The 25,672-nt window shown below is 45.2% G+C and overlaps 1 protein-coding gene across 1 annotated transcript; it reads left to right on the plus strand.

Annotated features, from left to right (window-relative positions):
• The first annotated feature begins 2,190 nt into the window (after positions 1–2,190).
• On the plus strand, positions 2,191–25,451 carry LOC140110319 (signal peptidase complex catalytic subunit SEC11C). Its single transcript, XM_072132158.1, has 6 exons — positions 2,191–2,394; positions 12,159–12,268; positions 14,498–14,647; positions 16,329–16,448; positions 23,558–23,615; positions 25,127–25,451. Exons 1-6 carry the CDS (start codon positions 2,206–2,208, stop codon positions 25,178–25,180), a joined length of 681 nt encoding a protein of 226 aa, XP_071988259.1. The 5' UTR covers positions 2,191–2,205; the 3' UTR covers positions 25,181–25,451.
• The last annotated feature ends 221 nt before the right edge of the window (positions 25,452–25,672 follow it).

Genomic DNA, 25,672 nt, shown 5'->3' on the forward strand with positions numbered 1-25,672 from the left:
AGTGCATCGGAATTGCCCGCTGGGATTTACCAGGAAGCCGGAGATCCAATGGGCACAATCATTTGCTGGCACGCTTATTGCCAACGTGCGATAAATGTGCCCCAATTTGCATAATTTTTAGCATTTTTTTTTTGCAAAAACCAGCAGATCCTGCCAGAGGGGACACACACCAGTAGGTCAGTGCTGGGTTTACAATCCTTCATCCTGGTGGTAGATGGCCTTTAATTGCTGTTTTAATTAGGCAACGGTCACACGTTCTTCTAGGCGTCCATTCATAACGCAACCTTAGCGCACAGGGGGCGGTCCTCGGCCCGAACGCACTTGCGTTTCCAGGTAAACGCATGCGATTGATAAGACGATCGCATGCGATTCCCTGGAAACGCATGTGCGCTCGGGCCGAGGACCGCCCCCTGTGCGCTAAGGTTGCGTTATGAATGGACGCCTAGCGGTACGTGTGACCGCAGCCTTACTCAGGGTTTATGACCCCTTGTATGACTCTTTATATGCTGATATCTTGCTGTGCAGGCATCTGACTTCCATCTTCTCTCTAATGATGCCCACCGCACACATGCATACTAATCATGGGGATAACCATATTAATATTTTGGGAGTTTTTTCATTGCGCTCGGTTGCTGTGAAGCTTTCCCTCGGCCGTTGACACATTAAGGAATTATTATGCTGCTAGAGTTGGGTTCAAAGCGAAACGCTATCGCATGAGGGGTGGGGGCAGGCCTCGGCCCTGATCGAATATGTGTCTCCAGGGAAACGCATGCGATTGATGTAATAAACCACTACCAGTATGTCATCAAGCAGCTGAACTCCTTCTAGATCTATTTCATGGCCCAGTGTGGTGGCATCGTCCAGGAAATGAAGCGAGATGTAAATTGGTTGTATAAAGTCATGGAGGCAGAGAGTTTAACTACGGAAGTCAAGCTCTCCTCACGTCAGAATGCCCCATTCACTGCAATTGATAGTCCTACATTCAGACACATCACTAAGCAAATCTTCATTGTGAGGTGAGGAGAGCTTGACTTCAGTGTTAAACTCTCCGCCTCCATGACTTTATACAACCAATTTACATCTCACTTCAATGTTGATTTTTTTTTGGAAGATGCCACCGCACTGGGCCATGAAAGAAACAGGATCTGGAAGGTGTTACTCTGCTTCGCAACGCACTGGTAATGGTTAATTAGGTCAATTACTGATGATAGGTTCCCTTTAACTAGCCCCGGTGTCTTGCTTTTAAACAATACTAGACACCGGGATCTGGTTCCCGAACACTTACGTTTCCATAAGACACACATGCAATCGGGCTGTGGCCCCAGCACCGTACCCTAAACATGCAGAAGCGCATGCGGTGCCCCTACCCTCAGGCCACATTTACATCACTAAAAACAATTGCGCTTACAAAACACAATGTAAACACAAAGTCAACACACATGAATTGTTAACACAACATAGTGTTAACAGTTGTATTTTGTAAACGCAAACGTGAACTGTGATGTAATTAGGAAACTCTCTCCCCTCCTTAGCTGTTGTAATGCGTTTCTAAACGCAATGTAAACGTAACCAAAACGCAACGCGTGAGCGCGGCCTTAGAGCCAGAGGAAATTACCTCATACTGACCCTCCTTAACGGACGTAGAGAGAATCTAATCCACACACCATTTACGATAGGATTTCTGCTTTTGGGTTATCCTGGTCTGGTACAATTCCTGAGGAGTTTCGGATGGGACGGGTGTCTACCACTCCCAATTTTGAGCCATTTTTGTATTCCTTTTACAGGGTGTTTATGTACAATAGCCTTTTAGTTAATAGATTTACTATTACTTTGGTACTCACCCAGCTTTCCCTGACTCCTGACATGCAGTTTTGCTTTGTTATCAATGCCTAAGCTTATACTAAGTTTTGGAGCCCGGGAAAGTTGGGTGACTCTCCATGTGTGAGGTAAATTGGCGCCAATAGTGGTTGTCACACAATTTTGACAGGATTACTTTAGTTATTGGACGTACATTGGTCCAGGGTGAACAGAGACCAGGATACAATATCTCATGGGGCTGCACCTGCCGCTGCCTCCTCCTCCACCCCCTTTATTATATTGAAATCCGCGCGATGCATCATGGGGCGTGTAGTTCATTCCAGGCTCCGGAGACCGTGCGCCTGACCCGCCGGGACTACATTTCCCGTCATCCCCTGCAAGCGGCCTATGAACGAGTACCACATGGAACAGGGGGAGCAGGGGAGGAGATGTTGGCAGCGCCAGGCGCCTCCTCTCCTCTGCCAGCAGCTCCCGGATAGTGGCAGCAGCTGCCACCCTACCCCCGGCTCTGCCATCCTCATGCAGTCACTAGAGATGGATCTCTTCGGGGATCTACGGAGAATGAACAAGAGGCAGGTGAGTGGCAGCACTGCCCAGGGGCCCCTCATCATGGGGCCCCACACATTATAGTAACTTTTATCATTGTCCCCGGTGACTCCTGTCATACACATCACCCTGTTTCCGGCAAATTTAATTTCTATTCAATATTTTTTACCTATTATTGATAATAAAAAGCTAAATGTTCTGGTGTCTAGATAAATACACGAGTATCTTGTATTCTGATACATTCTATGCATGTAAAGGAGTTTCACTATAACCCTATTTATGAAAATTGGTTACACCGCCCCTTTAAGGTGAATTTTTCTTCCCTGGAGACTCCCAGGGCACATAATGACTGGTTTATAACAGCTGGCGGCGTCCAACACTTTGTCGTGGGTGTAAAAACAAAATTTAAATGTGTTATGGTACTTAAAGGGGCTCTCCAGTGACTAACAAGTTAGGATCGGTGGGGGTCTCAGTGATGGGACCTCCACAGATCACGAGCACGGGAGTCTGTTTTACCCCGAGGCGAAGACACAGCCGGTCACACGTGCTCCTGCTGCTCTATTCAACTCAATGGCACTGACTGAGATTGCCGAGTACAGCGCTCAGGTATCTCCCTTCGCGCCATAGATATGAATGGAGCAGCCAGCGCATTTTCAAATGACTGCTCTTTTCATCTCGGGGGTTATAGCGGACACGCATGCTCGTGATCGGTGAGGGGGTCCCATCGCTGAGACCCCCACCGATCCTGTGCTTAGAGGTGAATTTCTTGGTCACTAGAGAACCCCCTGGCCAATTCCTGGTGAATGCAGTAGGTCACATGTTGTTGCCCCGCACAGCGACACCTTAATGCCAGGCTGATAAGAGCGCATAGGAAAGGCTGGCGCTGGGGGGAGGTGTCAGGCAGGGCTGCGAAGTGAGGAGTAGGACCGCCCTCATGACACCTTCTATTCTAATCAATGGGGTTGTTAAAGGGAATGTATAGGCGCAGGGGAGAGGAGGAGGGGGTTGAGTGCTACTTGCCCCCACCCCTCTCCATAGAGATACATGGCAGGCGGCGCCATAATACAGGGAAAGATAGGACATGTCCTACGTGTGCGGCACCGTACGGCTTCTATGGGGGACGTATAAACGCCCCCAACGGTCTTATGTAATAACAGGTAAGTTATAAGTTCAAACAAAAATACATTCAAGTGGATTTATTCCAATGCAGCAGCGATCTGCCTCCAATTGTGCTTTTCTCGAGCTCTATCTATATGTGTGTGTGTGTGTAAATTTGGGAGGTACTATATGTATTTTAAGACATTTAGAAAATCCTCTGTCTCTCCACTTTTATTGCTTAGCAACTGTATCGTGTCCCAGTGATACATTATGACGACTCCTTGTTCTGTCCACATTACTGCCACCCCCCCCCCCCCCCCAGTCTATCAGGTTCCGCTACGGATAATCAGAAACCCCCTAAACCACAGCAGCAAGTCATACAAGAAGATTATTTCATTCTATCCGTTATTATTATTTCCCATTCATGTGAATGCTATACCTAGGGCGGCCACTATACAATGTACGACGCTGCGCTTGGGAAGATGTGAAGACACTGCAGTTCTCGTGCCGTCTGGTCCAATAACTGATTTGTGAAGGGACCCATGTTGACCATTTGGGTCATCCACTAAGAATAAAACCCCCCTTTAAAAACTGAAGCCATGGAGCTTGTGTGAATAGCGCCTAAGATTTTCACAGATCCTGTAAGGAGTGGCTGGACAGGCTGGAAGCAGCTTGCTCCCTTCTCCCCATTCAGAAGAAGTGCATGCTCAGCCGATCTGAGCATAAGTCTATGGGGGTCATTTACTAAGGGCCCGATTCGCGTTTTCCCGACGTGTTACCCGAATATTTCCGATTTGCGCCGATTTTTCCCTGTATTGCCCCGGGATTTTGGCGCACGCGATCGGATTGTGGCGCATCGGCGCTGGCATGCACGTGGCGGAAATCGGGGGGCGTGACCGAGCGATAAACCCGCCGGATTCGGAAAAACTGCCGCATTTAAAAAAAAAAGAAATGTGTCGCTTGGGACGCGCTTACCTGCACTCAGCCCGAGCCGGTAAACTCCAGTGCGTTCAGATGCTTTTCAGCGCAGCAGCGCCACCTGGTGGACGGCGGAGGAACTACCTTGATGAATCCTGGCCGAACCCGAATCCACCGCAGAGAACGCGCCGCTGGATCGCGAACGGACCGGGTAAGTAAATCTGCCCCTATGTGTGTAGGTCAGAAGGAATAACTTGAATAACGTTTTACAACCCCTTTATCCAGGGTCTATAGTCAGTTGCTTTCTGGCCTTATGGATGCTTATACATCCGTCCTGCTGTATGGATCAACCCCTCACCTAACCCTTTGCTGCTCAGATGTATATAGGGAAGCGCACAGTATACGGATGGTTAATAGGAAGCATTCAGCCGCAGTGACTGAGTGCCCGTATTATGCCAGCGTCTGGGCACATTAAGCTTCGGTGGCATCAGAGACGCATCCCTTATGCGATGCAGCGGCACAGACATCCGTCCTAATACTTCTGCCTCCCATTACCCTCCCAATATGCTGCTCAGAGTTTATAGGGTATAGCGGCTTTATACTCGGCCATGACTTGTACGCCGGGCGTTTACTGTCACTCGGGAGCTTCAGTTTATTTTAGAAATGTTGCACTAAGACGCACCGTCATTGGATAGCACCAGGGGGCTCCCCTCTGCCCATGTCTAGTGTGCTGGATTAGGGTATAGCCTCCCAGTACTTCCATCTCTATCCGCAGGACTGTGTTTAACCCTAGGGATGTGTTACAGGTTATCACGTAAACTGTCTGCAGTGTTTGAATACCGCCCTACAGCGCTCTGGCACATGACCCGCGTATGACCGAGCCAGGGCATGAGTGTTAGCAGCGGTGAAGAGCTTGTTACAATGTATCAGATGATTTATACTTTACTATCATTAGTGGCGCTAATATTTTATAGGTACAAGGGGTTTTCTGTGTGACCTTGGTGAATAGTAGTGATTCATGCTGGACCAGAACTGTTTATACTCGCTGACCAGGGACTATTGAGGCCACGGTTTGCCTCCAGCAGTTGGGAATGGCGCGGCATAATAATAACTTATAATAATAACTCTTTATATAGCGCACACAGATACAGCAGCGCTGCACAGAGCTTTCCAAATCAGTCCCTGTCCCCAATGGGGCTCACAATCTAATCAACCTAGCAGTATGTTTTGGAGTGTGGGAGGAAACCGGAGTAACCAGAGGAAACCCACACAAACACATCATGCAGTCATTTTTACACCAAGAATTTTTGGGTTATTTAGGAAAACCCCCTTTAATGGGGGTCTCTCCATTCATCTTATGGGTCAGTGTGATATCTCCCGATATTTGGGAGTATCTTAAACTTGGGGAAATGGTTTATGGTACTACTAATCTGTATTCACAAAGTAGGGGATCAATAGCTGATTAATGGGACCCCCAGAGATCATGTGAACAGGGTCCTGCAAGCAGCCAAGTGCAATGTAGAGGCGGTCCATGTGCCTCTCCCTGTATCCCAATAACTATGGAACATAGGGAGATAAAATCACATAAAATCCTGTTATCCTGTGTGGTGTCCTTCAGCCCCCTGTCCATATACACACCCACCTGTCCATATACACACCCACCTGTCCATATGCACACCCACCTGTCCATATGCACACCCACCTGTCCATATGCACACCCACCTGTCCATATGCACACCCACCTGTCCATATGCACACCCACCTGTCCATATGCACACCCACCTGTCCATATGCACACCCACCTGTCCATATGCACACCCACCTGTCCATATGCACACCCACCTGTCCATATGCACACCCACCTGTCCATATGCACACCCACCTGTCCATATGCACACCCACCTGTCCATATGCACACCCACCTGTCCATATGCACACCCACCTGTCCATATGCACACCCACCTGTCCATATGCACACCCACCTGTCCATATGCACACCCACCTGTCCATATGCACACCCACCTGTCCATATACACACCCACCTGTCCATATACACACCCACCTGTACATCTGACCGCTGTTCCCACATAGACCTTATAGAAGGGTGCGGAGAGTTTCTGATCTTGGGCTCCTAAATTATATGATGAAGTCCAGGTCCAAATCCCTTTCCTTGTACAGTAGAAGTATAATCGTCATAAAGCAGAAAATACCCAAAACTATATGTAGCAGGAGGCTCTGGATGAGCAGTCTTTTAAATATTGGGAGGTCCAAATGATATACAGGCAGTCCCGGGTTACATACAAGATGGGGTCTGTAGGTTTGTTCTTAAGTTGAGTTTGTATGTAAGTCGGAACTGTATATTTTATCATTGTAATCCCTTTTTTGGTCTCTGTGACAATTGGAATTTAAAAATGTTGGGTTGTCCTAAGAATCAATATTAACACTAAAGCTTCATTACAGACACCGGTGATACCTGTTAAAGATGATTATAGTAGCCTAAGGATAAAGTACAGGAAATTACCAATATCCAGAGGTCCGTTTGTAACTAGGGGTCGTATGTAAGTCGGGTGTTCTTAAGTAGGGGACCGCCTGTATTGAATTTGGTGTCTACTTCTCAATTCACCCCCAGAGTCAATGGAGGGGGGGGGGGGGGGTCAATGTCTTTGCCCTCAGACTCTTCTAATAAAAGTATTCAGAGTTGTTCTAGTTGCAACAATTTTACCTTAAACTTTATGATATCCCCCCTTCCCCTCATTGTATCTATAGATGGTCAGGTGACCTGACAGCATTTGTTCTATTTCTCCCATTGTTCCATGAGCTCTAACAATGCACTGCTTTTATGTGCAGCTTTCAGTGTGACCGGAGAGCAAATCCTATAATTACAAAAATGTGCGGTAAAGAAGTGAAGGAAAGTATTGTCGGAGAGATTTAATATCAAACTGTGCGATATAATCGGCATTTCCTGCGATGCCGGTGTTTACCAGTCAGTGGGCGACCTTGTAATACAGGTTATTGTGGGTATTATTTCCGTATTTGGACCCCCCACTATTCATCAGATCACTATTGGGGGTCATATAAGGAGAGCAGACACAACCCCTCGGATGCCACGGTTCGCATAGCCGCAGTCTATTATATGTTGTGTAGACGGCGGTGGCGGTAGCAGCGCGGTCCGGACCTGTGATTAAATCCCCCGGTGACTTGGCGAGCGCTCAGCAATCTATCACCGGCTTCTTAGCCGTTCCTCGCGTCTCAGCGGGCCGCCATTCACTTGTGATGTATTTAGCGGCATTACCATGCAGGGAACGTCGGAGTGTTTTGTATTGTTTTCGTCGGCTTTTCAACTCGTGTCCCCACGGTGCTGCTCCGAAAGGGCCTTTTACACAAAATAATTCCTGCCTCGTTACTGCGCCACGGAGAAAGGAGACTGTCAGCGTGTAATAAAAACCAACTCGCGCTACGCCGGTGCCTTTTATTATGTGAATAGAGAGCGATATTCTCCTGCGGTGTACACTCGTGCTGAGACACGCACCAGAATCAAGATCTCTGCTTGCTGTCAGTGTCACTAATAATCGTTTAAGCTGATTGTTTGCCGGTGTTTGTATCCAGTCTGGACAAGGCCCTGTGAGCACAGTATATAACGGCACAAGGGTCATCTTATACACTAAATCAGCTGGAGAGGAATAATACCTCAATTTAAAGGGGTTGTCTACAATTTTCAGATGACACCCATACGTGGACACAGTATTGATCCTCTGTGTTGAACCTATACCGTGGACAGAGTTGGAAGAGGTGGCTCCATCCATTGTATAGTGGCCAAAGTAGAGTACTACCGCTCTGCCCTGATACAGCTGAATGGAGCTAAGCTGCCGCTAACCAAAAGATAGTGCCTAAGGGTGATGCCACACGTGGCGTTTTGAACCCGTTTTTGGTCCGTTTTAAAGCAGTCCATCCAAAAACGCAGCCGTTTTTGACAGGTTTTACCAATTATCTTAATTTAAAGTGGTCAAAAACGGCTGCGTTTTTGGACGGACTGCTTAAAAACAGACCAAAGACGGGTGGCATCGCACTAAGGCTTCCAGTACTATCCCATGATCCATTTCTGTGATGGGTTTACAGCCCAAATTTTGCACCCCTATCAATCTAATACTGTTGTCCTACCATACGTCATTAGTATACCTTTTCGGAATTAGTAGGCGTCCCAGTAATTGGACCATTATACCCCCCTTCCGTCCTACCCTAGAGGTGCACCCTATGTCCTCACTTCCAGATTGTAATGGGACCATATTACTGAGGTTCCATGTTTATGTAGTTACATAGCGCCCCTTGTTGGTCACAGCTGATCACTAGTGGTTCAAGAAGTCTGAAAAATCTAGATACAGATGATAATCTTGCAAAATAATTGTAAAATCTACTGTAGAATAACTGTGTAGAACAGTGCTATGTAGGGTCACACAATTTATCGCTACTTGACAAGATGACAGGATTTCGCACGGTGCAGAGCAGCGCTGCTCCGTGTCCTCCACTTAATCAATATCTGTATCATCTGTGCAACAACCTGTGACTTGGCTGCGAGCCGCCGCAATTACTCACTGTCATTGTGAGGCTCCGTACTGCATGAGGATTAGAGGGCGGTGTAATTATATGGCTGCACACCCACCACTGGGTCATTTTATTATCAGCGGGTAAGTCCAATTATAACCTCATTCTAAAGGGACTTGGAGTTGTCACAAACCCTCTACCAGAGCTGAAGGACCACCACGGGGCCTGCATTTGAAGGGGTATCATTGTAGTAACAACTGACTAGACATTGAGGGACATCGGTGAAATCACACGAAGAGTGGTCAGGTACGAGCAGGGGTCAGGGCTAATGGAGCACGTGGAGGGGTCAGCGGCTAGCTGGGGTCAAAACAGGAAGTTAGGGGCAAGAGGAGTAAGAACACAGAAGCCTGGCCGGAACTAGCATGCTGGGAAACTTGCTCAGGCACCTACCTGAAGGAGGGTGGTGCCCTGTAGAATTAGGAATAGGACCATGATCGGATAGGTATAGTATAGGGAGTGTGTGCACAGTCCCTTTACATAACATTAGCCAGAACCCGGGGGAAGACATCAGGAGTAAGTGTGGGCAGAGCTGTCAGGAGAGTTAGTAATGATGGGCACAGAGTACTTACGTTATCCAGGCATTGCCATCACTCGCTGTGCTCTGCAGGGCAAAGGGGTTTGCCTGTGAAAAAGGCTTCTCAAATTATAACCCCATAGTGATGTTTACACAATAAAGATCCTGTTTAACCCCTTACTTTACAATTTTACTCAGTTTTATTGCTGTTTTAGCTCCTATCACTTAGAGATGGTCAGTGTAAGACACCAGAGTGTGAGCGGGGGCTCTCTAAGCAGACACTTCATGATTCATCTGTGCTATGAGATGCTGTGTGCTGACAATGTGCTTAGATGATCAGGGTACAGGGTTTATCTACACGTTTATTTAGCTTCTGAACATTCTACTAATATCTGACACATAGAAAGAGAGAGATCAGACAGATGAGATATGAGAAATCCATGAGATGGATATTACACACAATGACACTTTCAGCTCCTCTAACTCGCCAATAATGCTCGCAGAGTCAGATCTGCTATATGCCTCCCTCCTGGATAAAGACTTTATCTGTCTGTAGCTTGCAGAGTAAGTCTCTTCATACAGCTGCTTGCCGACAGGAAGTGCCTGTGTCTGAGCTGTTCTTGTAACGGAGGAGGCAGAGAGCACTGCAGTGTGCAGACAAGAGAAGCTATTCATGAGAAGAATCCGACCATAGTCAGAAGATTTATGGTCGCATCCAAGGACAAGCGAAATTGTAAAATCCTGGACTGATAGAGACAGGAATTTTAACTGTGAAATGCTGTATCTTTGTTAATAACAGTGAATTAGAGAATATTTTATTTTTTGTTATCCTGAATATATTTAAGAATCTTGTCTTCATGGGAATATCCCTTTTAACCGTCTAGTCCTGGAGTGTGGGAGGAAACTTACACAAACCCAGCGAGCACATAGAAGCTTCATAGACAACACGTGTTATTGGGGCGCACTCTCCCCGAGGCTCCATGAGACTAGTACCATGCTGCATCTATGGTTCTGTAATCTGATGTCCCATGACCGTGTGAAATAGATTTATATTCCACGATAGTTGCACTCGAGTCCTCACACTGCTGTGCTCTTGGCACTGTGCGTTGAAGTGATCCATATCCCATCTTCTTCTGTGTTGTGTGACGTCTCTAGTATTCAACCAGTAAGTCAATCTGATCTCTCCAGGGACAATACCTTACACTGTTATTGCCGGCACAGTCACTGCAGGTCTAGTACTTTCTACAGTAATTGCAGTGCGGCCAGGACTACAGGTTATAGATGTCTCCCTCTGCCTGAGCTGACAGGCGAAGGTCGCAGATCCCTCATCTGGTATCGCACTTTGCAGTATACGGGAGATCTGTCATCTCAGTAGTTCCATATCCCGCACAGAGAGATATGCCAGGAGCCCCCCATGTATATGTCCTGCTACTGTAGCTACACGTATCAGAGAGGGGGGTCCTGCTACTGTAGCTACACATATCAGAGAGGGGGGTCCTGCTCCTGTAGCTACACATATCAGAGAGGGGGGTCCTGCTACTGCAGCTACACATATCAGAGAGGGGGGTCCTGCTCCTGCAGCTACACATATCAGAGAGGGGGGTCCTGCTCCTGTAGCTACACATATCAGAGAGGGGGGTCCTGCTCCTGTAGCTACACATATCAGAGAGGGGGGTCCTGCTACTGCAGCTACACATATCAGAGAGGGGGGTCCTGCTCCTGCAGCTACACATATCAGAGAGGGGGGTCCTGCTACTGTAGCTACACATATCAGAGAGGGGGGTCCTGCTCCTGTAGCTACACATATCAGAGAGGGGGGTCCTGCTACTGCAGCTACACATATCAGAGAGGGGGGTCCTGCTACTGCAGCTACACATATCAGAGAGGGGGGTCCTGCTCCTGCAGCTACACATATCAGAGAGGGGGGTCCTGCTACTGTAGCTACAGCTCGAACTGTACATATGGAAAGCCCCCATCACCTTTGGTTGTGTCCACACAACTTTTTTTTAGAGCAGATTTTGTGCCACTTGTCCTCAATATTTTTGGTATTTTTCCGATGTGCGTTCTTCTCCAAAAATGTAACTCTTCTTAAAGGGGATTATTCACTGGCGGCAAACGGAAGAATCAAGACCTATAGTTCTTTTAGAGGGATTGTATTTTGAAGGAAACCTTACAAGGAAAGTATTTGTATGGCCCTTCCGGCCTGGCATTGTATCCCCTCTTACTGTACGTGGTGGTCTCCTCGCACAGGGGCTTCCTGTACACTGCAGTCATTCATCAGCAATCACATCCACATTCACCGGCTGTTTGTGCCAACACTGATTGAATCCGGCGCCAATTATTGAGTGAGTTTTTTCATTTACAAAGCAGCGGAGTCGGAGGGCGCGGTGCCAGCTGCATTACACTTCTACTCACCAGAGGAGTAAGAATAAATTCACCTCGAAATATCAGAAGTTCTGTCACATCGGGTCAGGTCTCTGCCGGGAAGAGGCTGTTACTGGGAGAGCGGGACGGCAAGCGACATGCAGGATGCCACAGGGCACCTAGGCACAGACTATAATATTGTCTCACAATTCTTCATTTATTTTTGTAAAAATGTTTTGTTTTTTTAGAAAATGTTTTATCTTTTTAGTTTTTGCTCCATGGTTGTGTTTTCCTTCTGCAGCTCTACTATCAAGTCCTGAACTTTGCCATGATCGTGTCCTCCGCCCTTATGATATGGAAAGGCCTCATCGTGGTGACGGGGAGCGAGAGCCCCATTGTTGTTGTATTGAGGTAGGTTCCGGCTGGTTGTTGGGGATGACATGTATTGGTGTGTGACAACCCTTTAGAAGTTATCCTGGTTTGAGGTGATTAACATACTACATAGCGGCCAAATACATGCGGTCCCCTACTTAAGAACACCTGACTTACATACGACCCCTAGTTACAAACGGACCTCTGGATGTTGGTAAGTTACTGTACTTTTGCCTTGGACTACAATGATCAGCTGTAACAGTTATCACAGGTGTCTGTAATTAAGCTTTATTGTTAATCCCGTTTCTAATGACAATCCAACATTTTTAAAATCCAATTGTCCACAGAGACCAAAAAAAATTTTGCCGGGGATTACAATGATAAAATATACAGTTCCGACTTACATACAAATACAACTTAAGAACAAACCTTCAGACCCTATCTTGTATGTAACCCGGGGACTGCCTGTACCGCCATATAGTGACCATATAATGTGATCATAGAAAACCACAATATTGTAGATCTATTCAAATTATACTGCTATACAGTACCTCTACATCTCCTTACAAGTATCACCATGGAGTACAGTACTAATTTGTTCATAATAACAATTGTCAATTTTTTAATGTAAATTCTACCTAACAGTGCCTATATACCTGTATATAGTACAAATATAAAGCTGCCATAAAATGTCATGTTTTTAAAAAAAAAAAAAAAAAAAAGGCCACTGTTACTTGAAAATAATACCATCATATAGTGCACTTCACCATACCATAATATGCACTGCTCAAAAAAAAGGGAACACTATAATTTCACATCCTAGATATTTAGTGAATTAAATATTCCAATCAATGATCAATGAAAATCTAAATGAATATCCCATGGAGGTCTGCATGTGGAATGATGCTCAAAAATTCACATTTCAGGCTGATCCAACTTCAGTGGAAATGTCACATGACAAGGAAATGAGGCTCAAAAGTGTCTGTGACCTCCATATGCCTGTATGTGATCTCCCTACAATTCCTGGGCATGCTCCTGATGGGGCTCAGCAGTGTGTGACCACCTCATTCCTGTATGACCTCCCTACAATTCCTGGGCATGCTCCTGATGAGGCTTAGTATTGTATGTGGCCTCCACGTGCCTGTATGTCCTCCCTACAATGCCTGGACATGCTCCTGTTGAGGCTTAGTATTGTATGTGGCCTCCACATGCCTGTATGACCTCCCTACAATGCCTGGGCATGCTCCTGATGAGGCTCAGTAGTGTATGTGGCCTCCACGTGCCTGTATGTCCTCCCTACAATGCCTGGACATGCTCCTGTTGAGGCTTAGTATTGTATGTGGCCTCCACGTGCCTGTATGACCTTCCTACAATGCCTGGACATGCTCCTGATGATGCTCAGTATTGTGTGTGGCCTCCACGTGCCTGTATGACCTCCCTACAGTGCCTGGGCATGCTCCTGATGATGCTCAGTATTGTGTGTGACCTCCACGTGCCTGTATGTCCTCCCTACAATGCCTGGACATGCTCCTGATGAGGCTCAGTATTGTATGTGGCCTCCACGTGCCTGTATGACCTCCCTACAATACCTCAGCATGCTCCTGATGATGCTCAGTATTGTGTGTGGCCTCCATGTGCCTGTATGACCTCCCTACAATGCCTTGGTATGCTCCTGATGATGCTCAGCATTGTGTGTGGCTTCCATGTGTCTGTATGTCCTCCCTACAATGCCTGAGCAGTCTCCTTATGAGGCTCAGTAGTATATGTGGCCTCCACGTGCCTGTATGTCCTCCCTACAATGCCTGGGCATGCTCCTTATGAGGCTCAGTAGTATATGTGGCCTCCACGTGCCTGTATGTCCTCCCTACAATGCCTGGGCATGCTCCTTATGAGGCTCAGTAGTATATGTGGCCTCCACGTGCCTGTATGGCTTCCCTACAACTCCGGGACATGTTCCTGATGAGGCTGTGGATGTCCTGAGTAATCTCCTGGACCTGGATTAAAGAGTCAGTCAACTCCTGGACAGTCTGTGGCACAACGTGGTGTTGGCGGATGGAACGAGACATGATGTAGCACATGTGTTTAGAATGGAATGTCCAGTCCACAGCATCAATGCCTTCAGGAACTGCTGATGATCTACAACAATGAGGTCTAGCATTGTGCCGCATTAGAAGGAACCAGGGCCCCAGCGCACATTTACATAAAAACAGAACATGAAAACACATCTCTGCCTGTCATTGTTTGCTGACCTCACTCTTCCCTTCACAGTGGCAGCATGGAGCCCGCCTTTCATCGAGGAGACCTCCTCTTCCTCACCAACTTCCAGGAAGACCCCATCCGCGCTGGAGAGATTGTCGTTTTCAAAGTGGAAGGGCGAGATATTCCGATAGTCCACAGAGTCATCAAAGTTCATGAAAAGTAATGTATCCTCTAACCTTCTCTGAATTTTATATTGGATTGTATTTAGTATTCATATACTGTATGTAAATGGTAACTGCACCAGCAGCAGAATAGTGAGTGCAGCTCTGGAGTATAATACAGGATGTAACTCAGGATCAGTACAGGATAAGTAATATCATGTATGTACACAGTGACTGCACCAGCAGCAGAATAGTGAGTGCAGCTCTGGGGTATAATACAGGATGTAACTCGGGATCAGTGCAGGATAAGTAATGTCATGTATGTACACAGTGACTGCACCAGCAGCAGAATAGTGAGTGCAGCTCCGGGGTATAATACAGGATGTAACTCAGGATCAGTACAGGATAAGTAGTGTCATGTATGTACACAGTGACTGCACCAGCAGCAGAATAGTGAGTGCAGCTCTGGGGTATAATACAGGATGTAACTCAGGATCAGTACAGGATAAGTAATGTCATGTATGTACACAGTGACTGCACCAGCAGCAGAATAGTGAGTGCAGCTCTGGGGTATAATACAGGATGTAACTCAGGATCAGTACAGGATAAGTAGTGTCATGTATGTACACAGTGACTGCACCAGCAGCAGTATAGTGAGTGCAGCTCTGGGGTATAATACAGGATGTAACTCAGGATCAGTACAGGATAAGTAATGTCATGTATGTACACAGTGACTGCACCAGCAGCAGAATAGTGAGTGCAGCTCTGGGGTATAATACAGGATGTAACTCAGGATCAGTACAGGATAAGTAATGTCATGTATGTACACAGTGACTGCACCAACAGCAGCAGAATAGTGAGTGCAGCTCTGGGGTATAATACAGGATGTAACTCGGGATCAGTACAGGATAAGTAATGTCATGTATGTACATAGTGACTGCACCAGCAGCAGAATAGTGAGTACAGCTCTGGGGAATAATACAGGATGTAACTCAGGATCAGTACAGGATAAGTAATGTCATGTATGTACACAGTGACTGCACTACCAGCAGCAGAATAGTGAGTGCAGCTCTGGGGTATAATACAGGATGTAACTCAGGATCAGTACAGGATAAGTAATGTCATGTATGTACACAGTGACTGCACCAGCAGCAGAATAGTGAGTGCAGCTCTGGGGTATAATACAGGATGTAACTCAGGATCAGTACAGGATAAGTAATGTCATGTATGTACACAGTGACTGCACCAGCAGCAGAATAGTGAGTGCAGCTCTGGAGTATAATACAGGATATAACTCAGGATCAGTACAGGATAAGTAATGTCATGTATGTACACAGTGACTGCACCAGCAGCAGAATAGTGAGTGCAGCTCTGGGGTATAATACAGGATGTAACTCAGGATCAGTACAGGATAAGTAATGTCATGTATGTACACAGTGACTGCACCAGCAGCAGAATAGTGAGTGCAGCTCTGGGGTATAATACAGGATGTAACTCAGGATCAGTACAGGATAAGTAATGTCATGTATGTACACAGTGACTGCACCAGCAGCAGAATAGTGAGTGCAGCTCTGGGGTATAATACAGGATGTAACTCAGGATCAGTACAGGATAAGTAATGTCATGTAATTATCGTTGACCTTTTATGTAGATTGTTTCTATTTTTATATAAAGAATTATTGTCTTGTAATGACGGACTGTTGATTATTACTCATTTGTTTTTCATATTTAATTTTCAGAGAGAACGGAGACATTAAGTTTCTGACTAAGGGAGATAATAATGAAGTTGATGACCGAGGTCTCTATAAGGAAGGACAGAACTGGCTTGAGAAGAAGGACGTTGTGGGCCGAGCTCGAGGGTGAGGATTGGGCTTCTGTGTCTTCTCTAAGTCGGGGTCTAGGATTTTCGTTTTAATTTGGGTAAAAATCATATAATGTGGATTTATGGTCTAGTAGGGAATTTTGTCATTTGCTCTTCCAGAGGTGCATTCTTCTTGTTCTGACAAGTTTTCTCATAGTATTCTTATCCTGTTTATTTACAATGGTGGCAGTAATAAAAGTGGAAAAAAAAAAGTTATTCAATGAAAAATACATTAATAAAGTTATAAAAATGCCCAAAATCCCCATTAACATGTAAAATGACATGTGAAAAAGGTTAAAATCCTCACATGTATAGTATCACCGTGTCCGTAACGACCCATATAATAAAAATAAATTGCTATTGAACTCGCACAATGAATGCCGTAAAAAAAATATACAGCCAAAAAAATATGACTTCATGCCAGAATGATACATGTCCCGCAAAAATAAGCCATCAAACAGCTCCGTAGAAAAATAAATAAGTGTTATGCCACTTGGAGGTGATGCAGAAACTATATTTAGTAAAACGTAAGAAAAAATATCCAAGTACAGGCGGTCCCCTACTTAAGGACACCCGACTTACAGACGACCCCTAGTTACAGACAGACGCCTCTGCGCACTGTGACCTCTGGTGACCTCTCTGGATGTTACTATAGTCCCAGACTGCAATGATCAGCTGTAAGGTAACTGTAATGAAGCTTTATTGATAATCCTTGGTCCAATTACAGCAAAAAATGTTTAAACTCCAATTGTCACTGGGCCAAAATTTTTTTTGTCTGGATCTACAATTCTAAAATATACAGTTTCGACTTACATACAAATTCAACTTAAGAACAAACCTCCGGACCCTATCTTGTACGTAACCTGGGGACTTCCTGTACGTCATCGTACTGACCCATAGAATAAAAATAACATGATTATAAGGCTATAAGGTGAACACCAAAAAAAACAAGTAAAAAATCAACTGCATATTTGATGCTTTTGTACTTTTCTACCCCCCAAAAAAAGTTAATGTTTTCAACAATGGGGAATAGCAACCCCAGCATGGTATCAATGGAAAATACGGCTCGCTCATCCCGCAAAAAAAATTGCCCACAAATTGCCCACTAACGGAAAAACGAAAGTTTTATAGCCTTCAAAAGGGGCCAATGAGGAAACTAAAATCCACTTAAATCTATAGGATAAAACTGGCAGCTGCAGGGCCCCCCATCCCTTCTGTGCCTCACTGTGCGCCCATACAACAAGTAACGTCCACATGTGGGGGAGGGGGGGCGGTTCTCCGTACTTGGGAGACTAAGGGCTAAATGAACGTATAACCGACAAAATTAGACCATCTATCGTATATACTCGAGTATAAGCCGACCCGAGTATAAGCCAAGACCCCTAATTTTACCACCAAAAACTGGGAAAACCTATTGAGTCGAGTATAAGCCGAGGGTGTAGTATACTGCCTGCCCTGCCCCAAGTGGTATACAGCCTGCCCTGCCCCAAGTGGTATACAGCCTGCCCTGCCCCAAGTGGTATACAGCCTGCCCTGCCCCAAGTGGTATACAGCCTGCCCTGCCCCAAGTGGTATACAGCCTGCCCTGCCCCAAGTGGTATACAGCCTGCCCTGCCCCAAGTATGCCAAGCTAATTAAAAAAATAAACTTAATACTCACCCTCCGACGATACTCACCTTTAATACTCGGCACGGCTGCCAGTCCTCGACGGCAGCTTCTCTCTGCCTTCTTCACGCGACTGCCGGTGGGCGCGCACTATGATGCGGCAGTGTCGCCGCCGATGACGTCATCAGCGGCGACACTGCCGCATCATAGTGTGGGCCCACCGGCAGCTCGTATGGACGCGACTGCCGGCTAGTGAAGAATGCAGAGAGAAGCAGAAGCCGCCGCCGAGGATCCGGGTGCCGGAGGGTGAGTATTAATTTTTTTTTTATTGACTCGTGTATAAGCCGAGGTAAGATTTTTCAGCACATTTTTTGTGCTGAAAAACTCGGCTTATACACGAGTATATACGGTATTATTTTATCTCCATTTTATTTTAATGACTATGAAGTGCACAAAGGGTTAAAAAATCTTCCTAAAAGCTGTTTTTAATAGTTTAAAGGGTGTACTTTAAAAAACTGTGGTATTCATAGGGGGATTCTAATCATTTTCAAACTCCTTTAAAACAAAAATTATCCCAAAAATTTAAATGTAGAAATTTCAGGGAAAAAATTATAAACTCTGTTCGATTTGTAAGCCGTCTACCATCCTATAATAATAATAATAATAATAAAAGGTTTAAAACTTTTACAAAAATGTTAGTTTTACCACTGAAATCCGTTACTTTCTATGTTTCTCAGAAGCAGATCATTGCGAATTTTTAAAATGGCAAATTTTTTTCATAAATAAACGCAAAACATATCAACCAAAAATTACTACTAACATGAAGTAGTCACAATAAAACAAACCAAATCTAAAACCATTTTGTAAGTTAAAGTATCAAAACTTATGACCATGTAAAGCGACACATGTCCGATTACAAAAATAGAGGCCGAGCCTTAACGTACAAACTGGCTGCGTCCTGAAGGGGTTAAGAAATTACTACATTTTCTGCCTCCCATTAAAGGTGTTGCCCAGTTACATCATGTTTTTCTCCAATCCTCAGCATAGGGGATAACTCTGAGCGGTGGGACCCCACGGATCTCGCAGCAGGGGGTCAGTTGTAGCCACTAATGACTCTAGAAGCTGCTCACAGCTGCTTCCTCCTTATTCATCTCTATGACACTGATAGAGATGGTACTCACTCTATAGACCCTAAATGTAGCAGCAGCGAGCATGTCCGTCCTGCTACGCCGTTTATTTGGCGTACAACACACCCCATTCTCATGACCCATGTGGATCTCCCCACCGGCCCCCACATCCTGTGGCAACTTGTGGACCCCGTATTGTGATCATTGGGGGCCTAGTGCTCAGATCCTGTGTAGTCAGACTATTATCTGTGAGTAGAAGGTAAAAGTTCTCAGTTGTGAAAATCCCTTTAAGTAGGTCTGATCCCTTTAAGAGCTCCCAACATGGAAGCAGCTGCAGCTCTGCCGGTGTCTCCCTGTATCACTCCGTCAGGTTGTTTCTAGTCGTCGCTCGGGTGCAGTCGGGGTAATAAGCTCCTGGCTGCTCTTCTAACATTCATTGTGGCCTCCATAAAGGTAATTGGGTTTCTATGTTATTCAGCCTTGCGTGCGGCCGTTATGTAATGGAGAAACACGGAGAGGAATAAAACATCAGTTCAGCTTTAGAGGCTCCTTGAGCTCCGTCTCGCTGAACAATGGCCGACGTCAGGTCCTCGTTCTGGAGGCGGCTGTACTTATCGCTCCATAAGTGGCCGCGCGGCTCCTCTATTAACTATTCTTGGATCGCACTTCCAGTTTGCCTGCTGTCAATATTCTCAGGATCCGTAACAGGGAAGCGCAGAATTACAGAACGAGAAGATTATATGTGTGATCCACAGAGATTTGGGGACGGTGTCGGTTCTTTTCCTAGGAACCTCATTATATGTGGGAGCAGATGTTCCAGCTATTCATGGCCAAATGTCACCTTGTTAGTTCCCAGTCTTAATACTCACTACTTGTTCTCTTCATTCACTCCAAGTTCCACCAAAAATAACCTGCGCTGTCCAGGAACGGCCACAAAAATGCAGAGAGTGCCACCTGGCTCTGGGCTAGGCTCTGGGCTAGGCTCTGGGCTAGGCTCTGGGCTAGGCTCTGGGCTAGGCTCTGGGCTAGGCTCTGGGCTAGGCTCTGGGCTAGGCTCTGGGCTAGGCTCTGGGCTAGGCTCTGGGCTAGGCTCTGGGCTAGGCTCTGGGCTAGGCTCTGGGCTAGGCTCTGGGCTAGGCTCTGGGCTAGGCTCTGGGCCTACATGGTCATTGTCTAAACCTTGTTGCCCAAGAGCAAGTTTGGTTGGAGAAACTTGTACCGTTGCCTTGCAGGATTTTCCGGACCAAACCAAGAATTTCGATTTATTGCAGTGATTTGAGGATCTGTTCGCAAAATTGTACAAACGTAGATTTTGAACGTGTAGGTCCTAAACCTACACCTGTGTCTGGGCCTATACTATGGAGGAGCTGAGCTGCCGCACCCTGTGACACGACCACTATAGGTTGGACAGAAGCTTCCGTCTATGGCTCCACACATTATAAAGTATTGGGTTAGGCGAGAACGGCTGATCCATGTGGGACCCTCTGTGATCTGATCTCTGTGACCTATTGTGAGGTTTGGTCATCAATACCATATTTTCGGTGACCCCTTTAATGCCTGATAATTTTAGGATATAAGGCAGAGCTGCTCTGGGGATCTCCCACACGTAGGATATTTGTGGAATATTTGCAGTGGAAGCGCCACGTGGACCGGAAAGCCCCCTGATTATTCCAAAAACCGCAGCCTCGGCACTAGAGACCTACAGGGAGAATCCTTGTATGAAAGCTGAGAACAGAATGTGTGACTCGGGTCCTTCCCCTCCTCCTCCTGTACTTGTCCTGGTCCCATATGCTGCATGTAGATGCCATCTGTCTGTAATATGCACATAGTGTTCAATGCGTATGGGAGGTCCAGGGGATGGATCATCTTGTCCTTTTGTCTATGCACCTCCATGTTGATTGTTTTTTTGCCATTTGGGAAGGTACTTGATGGACCGGATGCAGGGTGTGTGGTTGGGGTGGCCTGCAAGCCCCCCCAGCCTGCATGGCCAGCACATAAAAAATAGAGTGCTCACCATTCAGACGCCCCAGACAGCTCCTCTTCTGTCTTCATGTGCCGGCTCCAGGTCTTCAATAAAGGGGGTTGGGGGGGAACCAACATTAGTGTCCCCCCATATCTCAATAAAATGAGGAATAAACTCCAAGCTCCACCTCTAAGGAGGGAACTAAAATCTCTGCTTGGAGCTCATATCTCTTGCTCTCGAGAGATATGAAGAAACCAGGGTTACATAATGAGAGAGAACAAAGTGAGTTGGGAGCAGAGAGAACAATGGGGGGGGGGGCAGAGACAGAAATAAAATATACATGGGGGCATCCTAGATAGGTTGGGGCAGCAGAGAGAGAAGAAAATGCTACATAGAAATGAGAGCACAAACCTAGTGATGGGGTACACCTAGAAAAATCAAGAGTAAAATCGAGAAACTCAAAAATTTGGAAACTCGAAATAGATTATTTTTAGCCAAAATCACACAGCCCTAGTTACAAGGCCTAGTTACAAGGAAAAGGTCAAGGCCTCAGAGACTGGAGGAGACCATTGCCTTCAGCCATGTAGGTTACTTGAGCGTCGCTCTATATCCAGCTTCTTGGCGAGTCTTCCATCCGCTTTATTACGTAGAACTGTTACAAGTCCTCCAGCGGAGGCTGCGATGAAACCCCAGTGTGGCCTCCAGGGACTCCATAAATCACCAGAAAGCAAACAAGTTTTAGAGTTTCTGAAGGACAATTACCTCGATGTGTAAGACTGAGAGAATCCGCGCTGAATAACTGAGGAAATGACAAGAAGGACCCAAGAGGAAACACAGAAAGCTCTTCACGCTAAAACCTTGTGGAACTCTTCACGTGTTACATCCGGGGGTGGGGGGGGCACCGGAGCGGAGCAGCCATGTGAGCTAAACACATAGAGGGATGGGATGCCCCTCGGTGCTCTCTGTCTGGCTGGAAGAGCCTCGAGCAGATCCTACAATGTAGGTGACTCAGACATCATATATCTAGAGTGATTAAGTGTCCCCTGATGATGGGGGGTCCGCAGGGGGCCTGTACGTCTCACAGAATATCTAGTGACTGGGATGGAGGGGAGTCTTCCTGATACAAAGCTTAAGATTTTCTGCATACTCTTGGCTATAGAAGTTTAGAGGGGTTTTCCCATGAAAGAAAGTTCTCAAATTTTAATCCCTGAATGATGTTTACACAACAAAGATAATTTTTAATAATAATTTTTAAGCCCTTACTTCACAATTTTAATCAGTTTTATTGCTGTTTTAGCTCTGACAACTCAGTGATAGTCAGTGTAAAATTAGACACTTAAAAAGAGTAAAAACAGACACTTCATGATTCCTCTGTGCTATGAGGTGCAGTGTGCTGACAATGTGCTTACATTATCAGGGTACAGGGTTTATATACACTTATTTTTTTTTTTAGCTTCTGAACATTCTACTAGTATCTGACACATAGAAAAAGAGAGATGAGACCGATCAGAGATGAAATTGATATATCACACAATGGGGGTACACTATCAAAACAGAAAATGGGTAAACAAAAATAAAAAGTGGGTGCAGCCTAAGAGGGCCGGGCATCAGGTCCTTCAATTATAAAGACAAAGGAAAAAAAAGCAGCACACCAGATTGTAGTGAAAAAATACCTTAGTGGATTTAATCCATGTGAAAGAGCAACGTTTCGGCTCCAATGGGGGTAGATTTATCAAGCTATCTAAGAGTAAGAATGTGCAACATTACAGCCCCCCCTTTAAAATGTTCATGAGCACTGGTAAAGTGAAAGCTGAGCTGATATTGGTTGTCATGGGCAACTAAGCACATTCTTACTCTTGGGCAACTTGATAATTCATCTCCCCCAATGACACTCACAGCTCTGCTATCTCCTCTATGATACACAGTCAGCTCTGTCACCTCCCTCCCGGATAAAGACCTTATCTTGCCTGTAGCTTTTAGAGTAAGTCTCAGACACAAGCAGCGTGTGGAGCTGGTCTTGTAATGCGGGGGGGAGGGGCAGGAGGGAGAGAGCACTGCAGTGTGCAGACAAGGGAAGCTATTCGTGAGAAGAATCTCACCATAGTCACAAGATTTACGGTCATATCAAGGGACAAGCAAAATTGTAGGACTGATAGAGACGGATGGAATTATTTCTGTGAAATGCTGTATTTTTTGTTAATAGCATTGAATTAGAGAATGTGTTATTTTGTTATCCTGAGTATATTTAAGAATCTTGTCTTCATGGAAAAACCCCTTTAAGGGACCACCCCCCACCTCATTTAACCATATAGAACCAATAATGTGAGAAGGTCGAGCTTCCTCAAGTTATAAATAATTTTTGGGGAAATACTTTCCCTTTTTAGTGCTAATTTTTGCTTCTTTTTATTCCAGATTTTTACCGTATGTTGGGATGGTGACGATAGTGATGAATGATTATCCGAAATTTAAGGTAATTAAATATCACCCGCTCCTTCACGGTGTCTGTGCCTCACAGCTTCTATGTCAGTTTTTAATTAAGGAAAATATTGGTCGACGGGGAAGCAGCAGATCACTTGAGGTTCTGCTTGCAATAGCAATAGTCCTTAGTAGAGATGAGTGCACCCAACGTTCTCGTATAGGTTCGGCCAGGACACCCCCTGCCAATCCTAGGCATGGCTAGTTGCTTCAATTTGCCGGATTGGTCCTTTGTCCACCAATCCGGCAATATATCTGGGTCGCACAGGTGAACCCCTAAGTGGGAACGTCAAGTCCTGTCTGTCAGCCTGTTCTGGGCCAAGATGCCCAAACTTTTTTTTTTTTTTTTTTTGTTTTCCCACCTTGCCTTCAAAATGGCCAAACTTTTTAAAATCTCAACCATATGAGGGTTTTTTTTGTTTGTTTTTTTTTCGGTGTTACATTTTGAGTGTCTTTTTTCTTGGGTGCATTTACGTTATTGATGAACTTTTATTAACCCTCATTTTTTATTTATTTCATTTTAAAATGATGGTGCTCGCCATTCAGTATAAATAACTTGAGAACTTTACTCTCCAAGATCACTACAATTTCAGGTTCCAATAGCCTACACTGTGTGGAGTTTTAAAATGACTTTATCAGCATTCTGAATCCTTTCAGTTCTTTATAAAACTTTATTTCACGTTACCTGGCTCCCTGCCAGCTGCAGCTTGTGTCTCGGTCTCCTCTTCTCCACACTCATCCAGCCTTTTCCCTACTTTATGCCATGTGCATTGAGCAGGCAAGGGAGGGAAGTGGAGAAATGGTGTGAAGCAGAGGAAGAATGCAAGAGGAGAGACAGGCACTCACAGGTTTTGGCTGCCTCACTACCCCACACTGCTGGCGGGGAGCCAGGTAATGTGAAATAAAATTTTATAAAGTAATAATAATATTTTTTTTTTTATTATTATTATTATTATCTTTATTTAAAGTACTGAAATGATTCGGGATGCTGACAAAGGCATAGGCTAGTAGAACCTGACACCAGCTAAAAAAAAAAAAAGACAATTCCTGCTGACAGGTTCCCTTTAAATCTTTTTGACAATTTTAATTAGTCCCACACAGTTACTTGCCATCTTTGCTCTATATAATAACACTACACAACTTCTTGGGACTAGAATTTAGAGCAGATAATCTGGATGTGTAAAGGCAGCGCAGTAGAGCCAAGTGGTAAATTTTGTGCAGCGCCGCGTAATCTGTAGGCGCTATATAAATAAAGAATTATTATTATTATTATTATTACTCTAATAGGATTTTCTCATAATAAAGTCCTGCAGATGATATACAGACGTCAGGACCCAATAATCTCTGCCCGGTGCTGCAGTGAATAGTGGTTTCCCCCGTGCATGCGCGGCGCATGCTGCTGCACATGGCGCAGTCTGTCTCCTCTCTTGTGCTTTCTCTTGTTTGTGTTTTTTTTTGTTATATTTTCCCATGACATTTTATACCTTTCCCCTTTGTTATTCGCAGTACGCAGTTTTGGCCATAATGGGAGCTTTTGTACTTTTAAAACGTGAATCTTAAGATGAGGAGGAGAAGACCCTGAGGAGGAAGAGGGAGAAAAACAGCCAAAACCTTTAATATATACAATGGTTTCTAATTCCGTCACAGAGCAAAAGCAAAAACCTGCTAACGAGTCATCGACCCGGTACAAATAACGATCCACCCGTCCTGCTGTGTATTTATTTTATTTGTAGGGTTCATCAGAACATATGTTACATTTTTATGATGCTTTTTTTTTTTTCTAAAAATGTGACCTAATAAAATGGGACGAAAAATTGTCTGTTTCTCTCAATTCGAGTAATATCATCTTTGTTTGGGCAAGAATGAAGAAAAACAATTTCTTAGAAAAACAGTAAATATAAGACTTTCCTGTCCAGTTTTGGGGTGTGATGTGACAATTGAATTAGAAAAAAAAAAATCCTTACAAAAGATCTCATTGATTTAGTGGTTATAGGTCTTATGCAGACTTGTGCGTCTCCATGGTTATAGACTAGAAACGGAAGAATGTGTAGT

The sequence above is a fragment of the Engystomops pustulosus genome, unplaced genomic scaffold (genome assembly GCF_040894005.1).
Source record: "Engystomops pustulosus unplaced genomic scaffold, aEngPut4.maternal MAT_SCAFFOLD_246, whole genome shotgun sequence".
NCBI lineage: Eukaryota > Metazoa > Chordata > Amphibia > Anura > Leptodactylidae > Engystomops > Engystomops pustulosus.

Coding starts and splice junctions, on each gene's coding strand:
- LOC140110319 (XM_072132158.1), top strand. CDS start 2,206: ATGAACGAGTACCACATGGAACAGGGGGAGCAGGGGAGGAGATGTTGG. Junction 2,395..12,158: donor GGAGAATGAACAAGAGGCAG/GTGAGTGGCAGC, acceptor TTCCTTCTGCAG/CTCTACTATCAAGTCCTGAA. Junction 12,269..14,497: donor CCCATTGTTGTTGTATTGAG/GTAGGTTCCGGC, acceptor TTCCCTTCACAG/TGGCAGCATGGAGCCCGCCT.